The sequence below is a fragment of the Cervus canadensis genome, chromosome 26 (assembly GCF_019320065.1).
Source record: "Cervus canadensis isolate Bull #8, Minnesota chromosome 26, ASM1932006v1, whole genome shotgun sequence".
Taxonomy (NCBI): domain Eukaryota; kingdom Metazoa; phylum Chordata; class Mammalia; order Artiodactyla; family Cervidae; genus Cervus; species Cervus canadensis.
This window is the reverse complement of record NC_057411.1, coordinates 14,991,862-15,010,875: the sequence shown is the minus strand read 5'-3', so window position 1 is coordinate 15,010,875 and position 19,014 is coordinate 14,991,862. Positions and strand designations below refer to the sequence as shown.

At 35.3% G+C, this 19,014-nt stretch overlaps 1 protein-coding gene across 14 annotated transcripts in view; it reads right to left on the bottom strand.

Annotated features, from left to right (window-relative positions):
* Window positions 1-19,014, bottom strand: part of ADGRL3 (adhesion G protein-coupled receptor L3) — a 709,244-nt gene that overhangs the window by 361,972 nt on the left and 328,258 nt on the right. For all 14 annotated transcript variants that reach the window (XM_043447764.1, XM_043447769.1, XM_043447767.1 and 11 more), the window contains one exon: window positions 16,616-16,725. In XM_043447764.1, coding sequence (XP_043303699.1) covers window positions 16,616-16,725 — 110 coding nt within the window. The remainder of the gene's footprint in view (window positions 1-16,615; window positions 16,726-19,014) is intronic.

The following is a 19,014-nucleotide window of genomic DNA, read 5'->3' as shown; positions in this document are numbered from 1 at the left end:
ATGGGAAAACACTTCAGTAATCTCACCTGGAGAATCCCACAGACAGATTTGCCTGGTGGGCTACATGTAGTCCAAGGGGTCACAAAGTGTCAGCCATGACTGAGAGACTAACACTTTCACTATCTATTGCGATCTATGGAGGAAATGGGTCTGGAGGTGAATAAACAAGCACTAAGAAGTTAATATCAGTGAGAAACGCATGACTCTAAAGGACACAATGCACAAATCCATAGTAAGATTGGGAGTGATTCATGCAATTTCCAGCACCTTTCAGTTCAGTTCACTTGCTCAGGCGTGTCTGACCCTTTGCAACCCCATGGACTGCAGCACGCCAGGCCTCCCCGTCCATCGTCAACTCCCAGAGTTTACTCAAACTCATGTCCACTGAGTCGGTGATGCCATCCAACCATCTCATCCTCTGTCATCTCCTTCTCCTCCCGCTGTCAATCTTTCCCAGCACCAGGGTCTTTTCAAATGAGTCAGTTCTTTGCTTCAGGTGGCCAAAATATTGGAATTTCAGCTTCAGCACTAGTCCTTCCAATGAATATTCAGGACTGCTTTCCTCTAGCACGGACTGGCAGAATATCTCTGCTGTTCCAGGAAGGAGACTCTCAAGAGTCTTCTCAACACCACAATTCAAAAGCATCAATTATTTGGCTCTCAGCTTTCTTTATAGTCCAACTCTCATATCCATACATGACTACTGGACAAACCAGAGCTTTGACTAGACGGACCATTTTTGGCAAAGTAATATATCTGCTTTTTAATAAACTGTCTAGGTTGGTCATAACTTTCCATCCAAGGAGCAAGCGTCTTTTAATTTCATGGCTGCAGTCACCATCTGCAGTGATTTTGGAGCCCCTCCCCCCAAAAAAGTATAGTGTCACTGCTTCCACTGTTTCCCCATCTATTTGACATAAAGTGATGGGACCAGATGTTATGATCTTAGTTTTCTGAATGTTGAGTTTTAAGCAAACATTTTCACTCTCTTTCACTTTCACCAAGAGGCTCTTTAGTTTTTCTTCACTTTCTGCCCTAAGGGTGGTATCATCTCATTTTCTGAGGTTATTGATATTTCTCATGGCAATCTTGATTCAAGCTTGTGGTTCATCCCATCTGGCATTTCTCATGATGTACTCTGCATTTATATTAAATAAGCAGGGCGACAATATACAGCCTTGTCATACTCCTTTCTTTGATTAGGAACCAGTCTGTTCCATGTCCAGTTCTAACTGTTGCTTCTTGACCTGCATACAGATTTCTCAGGAGGCAGGCAGGTGGTCTGGTATTCCCATCTCTTTCAGAGTTTTCCACAGTTTGTTGTGATCCACACAGTCAAAGAATTTGGCATAGTCAATAAGCAGAAGTAGATGGTTTTCTGGGACTTTCTTGCTTTTTCCAGCAAGATGATCCAGCAGGTGCTGGCAATATAATCTCTGCTTCCTCTGCCTTTTATAAATCCAGTCTGAACATCTGGAAGTTCACGATTCACGTACTGTTGAAGCCTGACTTGGAGAATTTTCGGCATTACTTTGCTAGCGTGTGAGATGAGTACAATTGTGCAGTAGTTTGAGAATTCTTTGGCATTGCCTTTCTTTGGGATTGGAATGAAAACTGACCTTTTTCATTCCTGTGACCACTGTTGAGTTTTCCAAATTTGCTGGCATGTTGATTGCAGCACTTTCACAGCATCAACTTTCAGGATTTGAAAGAGCTCAACTGGAGTTCCACCACTTCCACTAGTTTTGTTCATAGTGATGCTTCCTAAGGCCCAAATGACTTAGTATTCTAGGATGTCTGGCTCTAAGTGAGTGACCAACCCATCATGATTATCTGGGTCATGAAGATCTTTTCTGATCTTCATGTTCTTCTGTGTATTCTTGCCACCTCTTCTTAATATCTTCTGCTTCTGTAAGGTCCATACCATTTCCATCCTTATTGTGCAAATCTTTGCATAAAAATTCCCTTGCTATCTCTAATTTTCTTGAAGAGATGTCTAGTCTTTCCCATTCTATTGTTTTCCTCTATTTATTTGTATTGATCACAGAGGAAGGCTTTTTTATCTCTCCTTGCTATTCTTTGGAACTCTGCATTCAGATGGGAATATCTATCCTTTTCTCCTTTGCCTGTCACTTCTCCACTTTTCATAGCTGTTTGTAAGACCTCCTCAGGCAACCATTTTGCCTTTTTGCATTTCTTTTTCTTGGAGATGTTCTTGATCACTGCCTCCTGTATAATGTCACAAACCTACATCCATAGTTCTTCAGGCACTCTGTCTAACCCCTCGAAAAAGTGATTTCCCCTACTTTCTTCAATTTAAATCTGAATTTGGCAGTAAGGAGTTCATGATCTGAGCCACAGTCAGCTCCTGGTCTTGTTTTTGCTGACTGTATAGAGCTTCTCCTTCTATGGCTGCAAAGAAAATAGTCAATCTGATTTTGGTGTTGACCATCTGGTGATGTCCATTTGTAGAGTCTTCTCTTGTATTGTTGGAAGTGGGTGTTTGCCTATGACCAGTGTGTTTTCTTGGCAAACTCTGTTAGCCTTTGCCCTGCTTCATTCTGTACTCCAAGGGCAAATTTGGTCATTACTCCAGGTATGTCTTAACTTCCTATTTTTCATTCCAGTCCCCTATAATGAAAAGGACATATTTTTTGGTTATTAGTTTTAGAAGGTCTTGTAGGTCTTCATAGACTGTTCAACTTCAGCTTCTTCAGCATTACTGGTCAGGGCACATACTTGGATTACTGTGATATGTCTTGGAAAATTACAGAGATCACTCTGTCATTTTCAAGATTGCATCCGAGTACTGCATTTTGGACTCTTTTGTTGACTATGATGGCTACTCCATTTCTTCTAAGGGATTCTTGACCACAGTAGTAGATATAATGGTCATCTGAGTTAAATTCACCCATTCCAGTCCATTTTAGTTTGCTGATTCATAGAATGTCGATGTTCACTCTTGCCATCTCCTGGTTGACCACTTCCCATTCACCTTGATTCATGGAGCTAACATTCCAGGTTCCTACGCAATGTTGCTCTTTACAGCATCCCACTTTACTTCCATCAGCAGTCACATCCACAACTGGGTATTGCTTTTGCTTTGGCTCCATCCTTTCATTCTTTCTGGAGTTATTTCTCCACTGATCTCCAGTAGCATATTGGTCACCTACTGACCTGAGGAGTTCCTCTTTCAGTGTCTTATCTTTTTGCCTTTTCATACTGTTCATGGGGTTCTCAACTGAAGTGGTTTGCTATTCCCTTCTCCAGTGAACCACGTTTTGTCAGAACTCTCCACCATGACCCATCCATCTTGGGTGGCCCTACAGGGCATGACTCATAGTTTCATTGAGTTAGATAAGGCTGTGGTCCATGTGTTCAGATTGGTTAGTTTTTTGTGACTGTGGTTTTCAGTCTGTCTGCCCTCTGATGGAGAAGGGAAAGAGGCTGATGGAAGCTTCCTGATGGGAGGGACTGACTGAGGGGGAAACTAGGTCTTCTTCTGATGGGCGGGGCCATTCTCAGTAAATCTTTAGTCCAATTTTCTGTTGAAGGTTAAGTCTAAAGAGGATGCAGAGTGGGGAATATGTGCTAAAAGAATGCACAGAATTGAGGGTAGATGAGAAAAATTGTGTGATGTGTCAGTATCACTTCGGGGTCAAAGAGAACAACTGCATAAAATAGCACTGGTTCAAGAGCTAAATCATTAGACAGATTGCTCTGTAACTAGTTCTAAGAAGGACTCAAAACCCTGAGGTGATATAAAATTTAAAAAAAAAAAAAAAGCCGAAGAAGAATGAAGACAAAAGGTCTTGTCTGTGAATCTATACTGACTGTCTAGAGCAATAGAGATAGCTATAACTCTAGGATACCCAGGGCTTCCTGGGATAAATTAACAGCATAACAATTCTAAGCCCAAGTACACCATAGCACTGATTGTCAAAAAACTTTAGAAATGGGTGAAATGTCACAACCATCTTAATTTTAATAGTTATGATATACTCAGTATTTAATATATATACTGGGAATTTAATTTGATATGGTTGTCACTGTATAAACCTTTTTATGTATATTTAATTTTAATTTTCACAGACACTATGTGAGTTGATTATGATCCCTACTTTCTATGTGAAAAGACTCATTCACAGAGCAATAAAGTCATTTCACTAGAAAACAGCTATTAATTAGCAAAATCAGAACATAAATTCTAAGGTTCTCACTCTTAAGCACTGTTATAGTCTCATGCTTGAGAGAATTGGTAAGGGAATGGAAAATGTGACAGAACCTGCCATGTGCTTAAGTAATAATTAGAAATATGTCATTGCCATGAAGAACACTAGGAAAGAGCCACTTCTTTTGTCTCTATGTAACTTATTATTCTATCCTGCATTGGTTTCTATTCCAATTGAAGTATAAAAGCAATTAGCACAAAATATACTATTAAGACACAATAATAAAACAAAGGAATACTGAGTTCCTTTCCCTTTCTAATTCAATGTTAATATGATTACTCTAATGATGACAGAATTGTGAGAAGATTATGGTTTCTTGGAAGTTAGAAAACAATCATATTTATAATATTGGGGGCATCTAGACATTGTGTAAAATTCTGAAGATAACTAGGTTTTTATTGGGCTTCCCTGGTGGCTCAGATGGTAAAGAATCTGCCTGCAATGCAGGAGGCCAGGTTTTGATCCCTGGGTCAGGAAGATCCCCTGGAGAAGGAAATGGAAACCCACTTCAGTATTCCTGCCTGGAGAATCCCATGGACAGAGACTGGCAGGCTACAGTTCATGGGGTCGCAGAGTCAGACATGACTGAGCAACTAAGTGCTAATAAAATGGAATTAAATTAATACATGCAGAGTAGACTTGGAAGTCCATAAATAATGGATTTAATTCAAGTAGTACAAGTCAGTTACTGTGAAAATTTCTTCTTTGTTTAAAGTACAAGAAAATTTAAATGGAAACTCACTGCATTTATTCACCCTATCTGATTAGCTCATATATTTACCATAAACCACTTATTCACCCATTCAATAATTTTGCTGCCTACTATAAGTAGTAGATATATGTAATACATTAAAATTGATTTTTCAAACCATTAAGTTGACTTTGGTTTGCTTTAGGCTTGCTATAGTCATAGAATTAAAATGATTTCTGTCTATAACAACATGTTATGCATCTCATATCCAGCCAGTCCATGGCAGAGACTGTTTCCATGCTTACCTTTTAAAAATATCATTAGAGAAATACACAATAATCTTTATTCAGAAAATAAAACTGTCTTCACTAGTTTATGTCATAAGTAAAAAAAATGTTTTTTTTTTCAAATATGTTAATCATTTCAGAAAAAAATTGTAACAGGTTATACTTAGTATTCTAGTGGTGCTATAACAAATTACCACAAACTTGGTGGTTTTAAACAACATACATTGTCAGACGTTCGAAATAGGTCTTAAGGGCTAAAATTAAGAGGTCAGCAGAACTGTGTTCATTCTGGATGCTCTAGTGGAACGTCTATGTCCCTGTTCTTTCCAGTGTCTTACAGGACACCTGATTCCTTGGTCAGCAGTCCCTGCCTCCATCTTCAGCGTGCATCCCTCAATCTCTGCTGCTGTTGTCTTATCTCTTCTCTTGAATATTACTTATTACTTTCCTTTTTAAATTTTATTTTTAAATGGAGGATAAGTGTTTACAATGTCGTGTTGGTTTCTGCCATAGAACAAAGTGAATCAGCCATAAGTGTATATATGTCCCTCTCCTCTCAAACCTCCCCCTACTCCCCACCCCATCCCACCCCTCTCGTTTGTCACAGAGCAGTAGGCTGAACTCCCTGGGTTATACACCAGCTTCCCACGAGAGTTATTTTTCATGTAGTAACGTATATGCTTCAGTGCTACTCACTCAGTCTGTCTCACCCGCACCTTCCCTCACTCTGTCCACAAGTTTCTTTTCTATGTCTGTGTCTCTATTACTGCCTGCAGATAAGTTTATCAGGACCATTTGTTTCTAGATTCTATATATATGCATTAATATATGATATTTGTTTTTTCTCTTTCTGGCTTATTTCACTCTGCATAACAGGCTCTAGGTTCATCCCCCTCACCAGAACTGAGTCAAATTCACTCCTTTTATGGCTGGGTAATATTGCATTGTATATATGTACCACAACTTCTTTATCCATTCATCTGTTAATGTCTTGCCTCCTTTTTATAAGGGCATTTATGATTAGATTGGGTCTCCATGGGTAATCCAGGATAATGTCCCCATCTCAAGATCTTCAAAGTCTGTTATCAAATCTGCAAAGTCTCTCTGCCACTTATAAACACCTAATCATAGGATTAAGATATGGATTTCTTTAAGGGATCATATTGAGTCTACCATATAAGTATTTAATTGTGTAAAATAATTTGGCTTTTATAGCAGGGCTTTGAAAAAGTTTTAAGAAATTTAATAAAATTTACAACATTCACAGGATCTGTGATCTCCTATCATTTGAGAAAATCCTCAAAAATAAAACATAACATTAAACTTTATATACATTTTCCCTTTACTAATTACACATTTTCTTGAGGTACTATTATGCAAAAATTTTAATATTTGGATTAAGTACTTTCTACACAATTGATTATTTTTTTCTGGTTTCATAAGATTAATGATTATAATACAATAATACCCTTTCATAGTATTTCAATTGATTTTACAAGAATTTAGAAAAAATTTATCTGAAAAATAAACTCCAAAGATCTCACACATCATATTTGCTATGAGATGCTCCTAGTAACAAACACTTAGGAAAGAAAACCTTCACTTTCACATATTTTCACTACTTTTTTTCCCCTATGCTGTGTATTTTAAAAACAAAATGCTATAATCCATGTCTCTTTAAACGTCATGTTTATGTTATTCAATTTGAGGGTCTTATAAAACTTTATTTGAATTAAGTTCAAGTGCATTAGTTATATAATCTTACTATTTCAAATAAAGTAAGTGAGCTGGGTAAGTTAACCTCTGAAACTGTAAGTCTATAATAACATTTTGCTTCCTAAATCAAATACTTTCCTAACTTTCCAAATCCAATTAATTTTTAATCCTTGTAATTCATCTTGTTTACTGATAATTAGCATCATGTTTACATTTACATATTATTAAATGGCTGTAAATATATAAAAATTCTATCTAGATATTGATGCCATTTGATGTTTGGTTTATTTGATGTAAATTTACCTTTATGTTACTGTAGAATAATGTCACTTTAATTTCATCCTGCAATCATATTTTGACTATCAACAAATCCTAGAAACTTGAAAGAAATTGCTGCTTCATTATTAATGGTATTCAGTTCAGTTGCTCAGTCCTGCCTGACTCTTACGAAACAAATACACAAGTATTCTGAGACAGAAGGAATACCATTGTAACCGCTAACTACTAAGAAACAGAGTATCTCTAGTACTACCTTAGTGCTCCTTCCAATCACTCCCCCAGCCAGAAGCAAAAGACAGGGGTGCTATCAACATTAGCAGATAATGCAAAGCTCATTCCCAAAACTATGGCAGCCATCTGAACTCCCACTAATAGAATATCCCAATTTCTTTAATGATATTAATAGTATTAAGTGCTGGTTGGTATCTCTCCAAGTCACTTTTTCTTCATCTTAACTGGACTGAAGTCACATTGACTTTGTATTAGGTATTGGGACAAACAACCTTTTTCCAACCTCAGGAACTAATGACCTCTCTCTTTTGAAAGCTCTTTCCTGGGTTCTTTGCCTGACCGCATCTTTCTTCCTTCAGTTTGCAAATATCCTCTCTTGAGAGCATTCTTTTATCACACCTATATAAGCTGGCCCTTTTGTTGTTTTCTATCATACAACTGTGCTTATTTTCTTCTTTCATTTTTTTTATCACTGATGATTATATTTATGAGTTCATGTGTTTATTATTTGCCTTACCCTAGACCACTAGATCCTTAAGACCAAAATCTACTTTTCCCCAGCATTTAACACAGTGACTGACCTATAATAGGTACTGATTAAAAAAAAAAAAAAGGTACTGATAAACTTCTATTGGTAGAATTATTGTTGGTGCAAAAAATTAATACAATATATTTTGAAAATAAAAAGTAACTATTTAGAGTGCTTTTACTCCTATTAACATGGATTGGATACAAAATCTAGAACAAAAGTTGCAAGCTTGCCAAAATCCTCTGTATATGAAATCCATCAGCCAAGAATACTAGAGTGGGTTGCCATTTTACTCCTACAGGGGATAATCCCAACCCAGGGATCCACCTGCTTCTCTTGCATCTCTGGCTTTGGCAGGCTGATTCTTTACCACCAGGCAAAGCCCATACCCTACGGACCACCTGGGGAGCCCTTAATGAACAAGGTACAATACAAAAAGTAATGGAAATTACATGAAGTAGCAAAGAACAGACCCTGTTTAAATGGTGCAGCACATACTCAGCTCTGGTCTGCAGTTGCCCAAGGGAAAACAGGTCAAATGTTTCTCCAGACTTAATGTTAAAACTGACTTGTTGATATCTAAGAGGCCTAAAGAAATCTCCTGCAGGCTGTATTTGGCACACAACAAGCTCCAGGATTTGGTGATGGACAGAGAAGTCTGGCATGCTGCAGCCCATAGAGTCGCAAAGAGTCAGACATGACTGAGGGACTAAATTGCACAGTCTACTGAGGAGTTTGCTTCTTTTTAATTACATGTAGGCTCTTTCTGAATTTCTTACAGTCCTGATGTCCCAGGGTTTCCTTGGTGGCTCAGATGGTAAAGAATCCACCTGCAATACAGAAGACCCAGGTTTGATCTCTGGGTTGGGACAGTCCCCTGGAGGAGGGCATGGCAACCCACTCCAGTAGTCTTGCCTGGAGAACCCCAAGGACACAGCAACCTGGCGGCCTATAGTCCGTGGGGTCAGAAGAGTTGGACACAAGTTGGTGACTAAACCACCACCACCACCACCAGTATTCTTGCCTGGAGAATTCCACGGACAGAGGACCCTGTCAGGCTATAGACTATGGGGTCGCCAAGACTCGGAAATGACTGAGTAACTAACACTGATGTCCCAGCAGAGATCTTTACAGGACTGAGATTACACAGACTATTTTTGGAACTGATTTATCCAAACATGGAGTCCTTGCTGTCCACTAATACTCTCTAGATCACTGGATCTTATTTTTTCACACTTGAATTTTACCTTTTTCTCTTTTGATTCTGGAACTATTACTCTGTTATTTCCCAACCCCCTCTTCCCCCAGAAGACTGTTTTTCAACTTAGTCAAAGTTGATTTTTTTTTTGCAGATTGCAAACAAGTATTTCTAATTAATATATTAGTTAATTACATTAAAAATAATTTTCTATCTTTGTGTTCCTCACTGTGATGAGTATCAGGACTCAGAAGAATCCCAGCATAGAGGGACATCAGGATTTCTACCCTGCCAATCGATGGCTTCATTTCCTGTCACTCTCGTATTTTGTTTTCATACAAATACAAAACTGTTTTTGTTTTATATTCACCATAACAGTTTCTTATCTGTCATTGCCCCATCAGCCAAAACTGATTGCCCTTCTCACTAAAGTCTGCTCATTCTTTAAGGCTCAGCTCAAGGGTCATCTCTTTCAGAAAACCTTCGCTAAAGATGTACCCACCCATTACAAACATCAAGCGCTATAAGACAGGCGTGTCTTCTCAATGCGCCGGTGAATATGAAGTGCTCAACTGCTTTGCTGAAAAAGTAACAGTGTAACTTTGGGGACCTTGAGTCTCATTTGGCTAAATTCCTCAACGACAGAATTTTTATCTTAGCTTTCTACCAACTATTTAGCACAGTGTCTTGTCTGCAATATAAATTGATTGAGGAAAGGATAATAAAAGAGGAAGATCTTGAAAGCAACTGATATCATCTAGTTGAAACTAATTTTCACAAACATGTGAAGCAGCTAGGTAAAAGTATGAGAGAATTTAGGATGAGAACTTCTAAGAAAGTATATAGTCCACTCGTCCTTCCTGTTTTTCAAACGTATAATAGCAATTTTTATGAATATTTCATATTTATTATATACAATAAAAGTTTTAATTAACTGCTAAATAATCTGACTGACTTACAAAAGCTTTATAAATTGTATGTTAGGTGCAAGATACTGTCAAGTATAGAGAAAATATTTAAGAAAGAAACTAGTGGGGAGAAAAAGGAGAAAGGAAAGGGAGAATTTTGATGTTCTTTTAAGTATCATTCTAAAAACAGAGAATTTAGATAACTGACATTCCTCTTATAGAAGGATAATACTTGCTATATTATAAAAAGGTATAAAAAATAATATGGAAAACAAATTGGTTGCTAGTTGCATTCTTGAGGCATCTCCCAGGTGGCACTAGCGGTAAAGAACATGCCTGCCGATGCAGGAGACATAGAGACGCCAGTTTGATTCCTGGTTGGGAAAATCCCCTGGAGAAGAAAATGACAACCCACTCCAGTATTCTTGCCTGGAGAATCCCATGGACGGAGGAGCCTGGCAGGCTATAGTCCATAGGATCGCAAAGAGTCGGACATGACCAAAGTGACTTAGTACAGCACAACATAGCGTTCTTGAGGAATATAGTAAGAAACATCAAATAACTTGGAGAAACTAAAATTAATATATTCTGTTTTTTTTAACCATAGATCTTTCCTTTGAGTTAATATGGTTGGTCTTGTAGATAAGAGTTTCTTTTATCATTCTAGCAATGAACATAATACTTTTAGAGGATAAATTTTGATCACATTTATTCTTTCAATCATTCAATACATATTTATTGAATATCTCCTATGTATCAAACTGGAAAATGTACTGAGGCATTGGAAATCAAATTATATCTTGATATTATTTGATATTTAAAAACTTAAACCTATGGGTTAATTTCAGTACAATGAGCTTTAAAATATATGATGATTTATTTATATAATAAATACCAGTAGGAAACCAATGTGTTCACACTTTAAAATATACACTCAGTGCACATTTAAAAATATATACTCAGTTAAACAGTACTTGTAAAATATATTTGTGTGTGTGTTAGTAACTCAGTCATGCCCGACTCTTTGTGACCCCACGGACTGCAGCCCACCAGGCTCCTCTGTCCATGGGATTTTCTAGACAAGGACACTGGAGTGGTTTGTCATTTCCTTCTCCAGAGCATCTGCCCAACCCAGGGATTGGACCTGGATCTCCTGCACTGCAGGCATATTCTTTACCAACTGAGCTACCAGTGAAGCCCTAAAATATATTGAGTTATTTATAATTAAATATTTAAAGGCTTTGTTCACTTTAAATGTTGAAAGTATGGCATTTTTTTTTAGTAAAAAAAAAAGTAGATTATCTAATTAATTATAAGTATTAATTTCTGATAATGCCCTTTTTGCAAGTCTTTCTATAAAGACAATGTTATACATAATTCCAGATGGCTAATGTGAATGGTGGAAAGGTCTGTAAGTGCTATAAAATAAGACTGGTTTAACTAAACACTTGTTTCTAGTACCTCTCCAATTATGTGCTTCCCACATCTCCTAAGAAAATCTACCAGAGGAGAAGATTACTAGAATAAGTAAAATGTGCTTTGTATTTTTAAAAAGAAGAAACAACTGAATAGAAAAGCTGGACTGTGAGTGAAGACAAGCACTTTTTGAGTGTAATGTGCGTGAAATTGTATGCCTTGGAAGAAAGACAAATTGTCAGCAGGATATAAAGCAAAGATTTTTTTGCTCAGAAATACTCTGTGTAGGTGGTTAGTTGTTTTATTGTTTTCTTTCTAACTCAAGTCATCCCCGTAAATTGGCTAAATGAAGGAAGCTCTACTTAAAGATGCTTACAAATTTTATCCCAAATCAGGCTAGAAGTCATGGGGTGGGGTGAAAAGAAGATGAGAGAGCAAATATGTGGCACTGGTAAAGGCTGAGGTTTAACCTCTTGAATATTTGGGTCATCTCTTGGAGAGAAAATATCACAAAGGAGGAAAATCAAGTCGCAGAAGGAAAGGCAAAAGCTATAAATGTCACAGTGGAACTAAGGTGTGACAGCAACAGAAAAAATATTAATTCATCTTACCCCAAAACAGGGTACCTATAAACCCAAACAAGATAATACAAATAGTAGGAAGAAAAGATTAAATATAACTTTTACAATTTGAAAAAAAAATTGAGTACAAGGCATCCAAAAAACTCAGTGTAAGACAATTCAGTAGCCTCACTACATTGTTAACAATTACTCATTTTCCTTATTTTATTTCCTACTGTCATCTTTTCAAATGAAGTCATAACATTTGATTGATTCAGGTAAAGGTCCTTTTAAAACTTTGTTCAATTATCTACCTATTCACTGACTCCTAAAACTCTGTGCAAAAATTATTACAATCTTATCTTAGATATTTTCAACCTTCCTTCTCCTATGTGATACAACAGACTTTGTTGTATTTTTCTATATTACTTCTAATATGCTTATATGTCATTAATATTGATATGTTTTTATACATAATTTTGTTTTTCCCTGTATATCTATATTTCCTTCTTTTCTATATTTTGCCAAGAAAAAGCATCATCTTAGAAATCAATATTACCATGGAAAAATACAGAGCGTGTGTAAAATAAAAGAAAATATCAATATTTTCCCACACATCAATATTAAGATCAAATCATTTATAAATATAAAATATATCACTATATACACTTTAATTTATCATCTTAAATTCAAAATTAAAATGGATATTATAAAACTATATGACAAACAGAACCTAACAGCATCTCTTGTCTGGTTGTTTATTTGGTGGTACAGTTAGAAAAGTTTCAAATATTAATATTGAATTCTAAATATGATGTCTGTCTTCTACTAATACAATGAGGTCTTTTAACAAGCATTTTAATTACGTACAAGTTTTTTTTTCTTCTTCTTATAATGCAGGTAATTTAAAAAACGTTTAAAGTTACTATGTAGGTAAGAGCCTCATTCTAAATTGTGGGTAGTATTTTTAGAGTGCAAATTAGTCTTTGCCATAAAGCTTCACTAGATGTTTGGGAAAAAAAAAAGTTTGTAGCAATTCAGCTGCTTTAAGAGAGGAATACAAACCTCTTAAAAGTAAGTAGCAAAAGAACTGAGAAAAAGGGCCTGAGTTCTTGAAGCTCTTTCTTCATCACATGCCATTACTGTACTGATGAACGTTGAATATTGAACACCACTGAATAACTCGTGAAAATATAAAGGGGAACATCTATGTGTGGAAATAGAGTTGGGTCCTTAAGAACAAATATTCCAAAGACACTCAACTCTTGGCTCTGCCATTTTCTAGCTATTCTACATGATGTAAGAAACACTCTACTTATCCTACTGAGTCTGTTTCTTCTTTAGTAAAGTTGTGACACACATTTTTCACAGGGAGGAGATCGTGAGAATTAAATAAAAGAGAGTATGTAAACATAAAGGGCTTCCTTGAGAGCTCAGTTGGTAAGGATTCCACCTGCAATGCAGGAGATCCCGGTTTGATTCCTGGGTCGGGAAGATCCGCTGGAAAAGGGATAGGCCCACTCCAATGTTCTTGGGCTTCCCCTGTGGCTCAGCTGGTAAAGAATCTGCCTGCAATGTGGGAGACCTGGGTTTGATCGCTGAGTTGGGGAGATCCCCTGGAGAAGGAAAAGGCTACTCACTCCAGTATTCTGGCCTGGAGAATTCCACAGACTGTGTAGTCCATGGGGTCACCTGCAAAGAGTCTTATAACCAATGTAGTAAATGACATGTGGTAAATGTTAATAAATGTCAGCTCTTTTAATAAGTGAATATTTTCCCTTTTGGGAAAACAACAACAACAACAAACAGTGCTTTTTCATTCTGGAGAAAAGTAAAGGAGCTCATCATCACCTAAATCAGGACTTGTAATAGTCTCCCACTGACTTACCAATTCTAAGACCATTTTAAGGGGAATATATTCTAAGACCCTCAGTGGATCCCTAAAACTGCAAATGGCACCAAACCCCAAATACACTGTCTTTCTTCCTATACATATCTATGATAACATTTAATTTATAAATTAGTCATAGTAAAAAAAAAAATCCATATTTCCAGCATCACTCCTCGTGCACTCTGGGGCCCTTTACTAAGTAAAATATTGGTGACTTGAACACAAGAACTATGATGGCGTGATAACTATCATCACGAGACAGCTGAGGTGATGACCCAATGACTCCTGAGATACTAACAAGTGGGTAGTGAATACAGTAAACATACTACACAAGAGGATGATTCATGTCTGCGGGAGGACAGCAGATTTCATCCAGCTACCTAGAATGGCATATTATTTAACACTTACAAATTGCTTATTTCTAGAGTTTTCCATTTAATAATTTTAGACTGAGGCTGACCATGGGTAAATGAAACCATGGAAAGTGAAACCACAGATTAAGTGGGGTGATTGTTCTATAGATGAGGAACGTTGGTAAGGTGAGATTCAGAAAATTTTAACAGTTTACCTAAGCTGAAGTATCCAGGTTTTTGTTAAGTAATAGGATCCTGCTACCTGGTCATTTTTCTACTAAACTATCCTACTTTTCAAACAAGTCACTCTATTTTATTTTATGGTTTTCAATTTCTTTTGGATTCTTTTCTTTTAAATTCAAGTTAAATTTACTAAATGAATTTACAGTATTTATTATACTTTTAACTGAAACAGACTGAAGATAGTTTAAACAATCATACTGTATCATATAAATTAAAGCATGTATAACCTGGAAAAGTGGTTGCACCTTTGCTTATAATTCTTATTTAATGAAATAATCAGATAAATATTCTAATATAGTATGGACATACTTCTAAAGTAATCAGTACATTTTTAGGATTATCAGAAACTTGTAAATATAGGATATTCTGGAATCAAATTGCCCAACTCTAAAAATTTATGAGAGAGAGGAACTCTGTGGTAAATCACAATCCTGTTTTATAAATGTGTGGGAGCAAGTTCTCATTTATATCGAAATGATTTAAGAAAATGATTTTTCAGAATGAGTTTGGCATAGGATTTTGGAGTAGTTATCCTAAAAGAAGTTTGGAAAAGACATAAAATTGAAGAAACAGCTGTGAAATTCTTAAATTTTTAAAAATTGTGTAAAAAACCAATATACAAAAAGCCTTCTTCAGCTTTCATGTTTCAAAAATATAAATGTAAGTTTCTTAAAACTGTCTTTAAAACTGAAGCACACCTTAATTCATACTTTTTAAAAATGCCTTTGGAAGTAGTTATTCTATATTTTTCACAAAGATATTATTATTATGCAATCCAAGTATAATTGTCACAGTTCTAAAATAGACTACAAATTTTAGTTCTTTAAAATATCACTGATGAACAATAAATGGTCATTTAGCTTTATATTTTTATAGAAGGGTCAGTCCCTGGAGATAACAATGTAAGAAGAGGAACCTCAACTGGGATTTCAATAAAACCTATACAATTGTGCCTCTTTATAACAAAGTTAGCCTATAAAACTTCATTAGATATACTTCTAATCAATTATGTCTTAAGTAAGCAAACAATGGAATTTTCTCCTAACTGCTTTCACTATTACTTTTACATTTAAATTCATTTCTTGCTGGCCAAATTTCTATTATCAGAGTATGCACACATACAGCTCATGAGCAATGCACTGCTTTTTAAATAAACAGAAATGAGGGAAGCCTAGAAATATCTCTCGGCACAGTAAACTTGCTGATCCCCAGACAGTTTGTTTCTTCTGAGATGTCAAAGGATATCGGAACCTGGGATTTGTTTTTGATCCCAGGAGTTTTCTCCCTCTAGGATGAGTTGCATATTTAGTATGAGAATACAGGATTTCCTAAGTGATCTTCACTAAGGTATTCCATGAATAATTAACTAGTTAGATCAAAAATTTTTCTTTTGAGATGGTGATTCTACCTTTGAATTAAAAAAAAGGAACAAAAATGCTTCATTTTTGAATGTTTGATTTTTCATTATTCCTGAAGAAAAAAAAATAATTTACTGGTATATATTTTTTCTGACATAAAAGTTGCAACGACTCACTTCTTGGAAGTATAAAGGATACATTCTAAAGAGTGCTTTAGTTCATGTAATTCTTGCATTTTCTATCCAGTCTGTTCCCTCTGGATGAATATTTTTAATTCTCAATATGTTGGCAGCACAGGAAGCTTAGATTTAATTGCTTCTATCAAATTGAAAATGCATCAATTTCTATGCTACTATATATACAAGCATATTACTCACTTTGCCTTCTGTTTGTTGGAACTAGAGGGATATAGTACTGTCATATCATTCATTCATCCTTTTTCCTAAATATTTTATATTCTTGCATTAAGAAAAGAGTTTTAGAATAAGTATTGATTGATATATAAAAAAATATAGTCAAAATTAAATGCTGCAAGATCATGCAGGCAACATTGAATTAGTCCAAGTATGAGGATAATGTATGACCTTGAAAAATTTAAATTATCCAGTTTTTAATATAATTTATGTGATTATTTTTATGTTTTATAGAGACTATGTTGTCAATGCATGCAAAATAATGCTTAATATCTTTCCTTTTTTAAAAGAAGTACAAGAATATACATACTGTAAGGAACACATTCATACTGCACTTCAAGGTATTTATAGGTTCCCGGACAGGGGTCTGGAAAAACGTCAGGGCCTGCCACCACTGCACACTGGGTTCTGTTATTGCACCTAAAGTCAGAAGAGAAGAAAAATAATAAGTGCCTATATAGTTAAGTCATTATTAACATAAATACAAATTTTATCTTATAAATAGTTTCTAATTACATAGATTTAAGCAAGGTTTTGGGTAATTCAGCGTTTTAGGCTTACTAAGGAAATGTGGTATTTCCTCACTATGTAATATAGTAACTAAGTAATATAGTAATTCTTTACTAAGGAAATAAAGTATACTATAGTTTACTTTAAAAAGCTAGACATTAAAAAATTCATTCAGTTTATCCCTAGTAACTAATTGAATATTAGATTGAGCACAGCATGATATTGAGTTAGAAGTTAAAATACAGTTTAAGCAACATTAACTGGCCCATAGGATATTGTCAATGTGAAGACAGGACTATTTGGTAGGAAAACACTCTCATTATATAAATAAATAATAATAATTAAGAAAATAGAACCACAGAACTTTATAGGCACTAGTAAAATAAATTCACTGATTATCATATCACTTTTATAGGCCTTGAACATATGTTTTTGAAACACTTTTAGCTACACCTAAACAATAAACTCAGTAAAAAGTTAATATTTAAATATCAAAATATATCTAAGAATTTAATTTATATAAATTTGTGTAATAATACATAATCCCATAAATAAGACTATTTTTAAGTATGGACTCATATTCCTCATGATTAGCCAAGTAATGACATTAATATTGCAGATTTCTATTCACAAAAAAGTCAGCATCTTATCATTTAAAATAACTTAAAATTACCAAAGAGAAAGATCAGACATTACTAATGAAATAGAAAAACAAATTTTTTGTATTGTCAAAGAAAGAGTAATAAAGTAATAAAATAAAAAAAATTCCATACTCATCAGGCAGTTTAGAATAACAGCTAATTCTGATGGTCAACATACTATAGAATTCTCTTGCATAGATTTAGGTCTAAGAATGATTATCACACAATTGTATAAGAACATTAACATAAATGTGGCTGCCACCAACATACACAGATAATAGGTGGTGTAAATATTTTAGTGTATTAACATTTTTTTTAAACAGCAGTACTTTCCTATTACATACAAAAACCCTTTGAGAAAGCTGTCTTAAGTTAAAAGACATGACTTTTTTTTTTTTTTTTGCAGTTAAGAAGTACAATTTTAACATCACACCTTGAAAAAATAAACTCCTAAATCTGTGTCAGGATTTTATACAATGAGCAGCTATATAAACTCAGTTATATCCAGATGGTTACAGAAAAATCAGCTATTATCAGGAATGAATTCAAAGTAGAAATAATGAAAAATAAAAATATACATGACAAAAACAAGATTATATTTAACTGTTCTATAAGCAAAATACGATTGCTAATCTCAAGTAATTAAATTATAAGATTGAAATAAATATTATATATATATATATAAATATAATGTTTTGTTTCTTGGACTATTGTCTTACTGTGGCAATTTAAAAAAGAAAAATTGAAACTAGTACAGCCGCTATGGAGAACAGTGCGGAGATTTCTTAAAAAACTGGAAATAGAACTGCCATATGACCCAGCAATCCCACTTCTGGGCATACACACTGAGGAAACCAGATCTGAAAGAGACACGTGCACCCCAATGTTCATCGCAGCACTGTTTATAATAGCCAGGACATGGAAGCAACCTAGATGCCCATCAGCAGATGAATGGATAAGGAAGCTGTGGTACATATACACCATGGAATATTACTCAGCCATTAAAAAGAATTCATTTGAACCAGTCCTAATGAGATGGATGAAACTGGAGCCCCTTATACAGAGTGAAGTAAGCCAGAAAGATAAAGAACATTACAGCATACTAACACATATATATGGAATTTAGAAAGATGGTAACGATAACCCTATATGCAAAACAGAAAAAGAGACACAGAAGTACAGAACAGACTTTTGAACTCTGTGGGAGAAGGTGAGGGTGGGATGTTGCGAAAGAACAGCATGTATATTATCTATGGTGAAACAGGTCACCAGCCCAGGTGGGATGCATGAGACAAGTGCTCGAACCTGGTGCACTGGGAAGACCCAGAGGAATCGGGTGGAGAGGGAGGTGGGAGGCGGGATCGGGATGGGGAATACGTGTAAATCTATTGCTGATTCATGTCAATGTATGACAAAACCCACTGAAAAAATAAATAAATTAATTAAAAAAAATAAATAAAAAAGAAAAATTGTCAGATTGTCTTACTATAGTATGAACAAGTTTATGAACCTTGTTTTACTTCCTATTATCAACCTGTTTCCTAATTACTACAGCTTT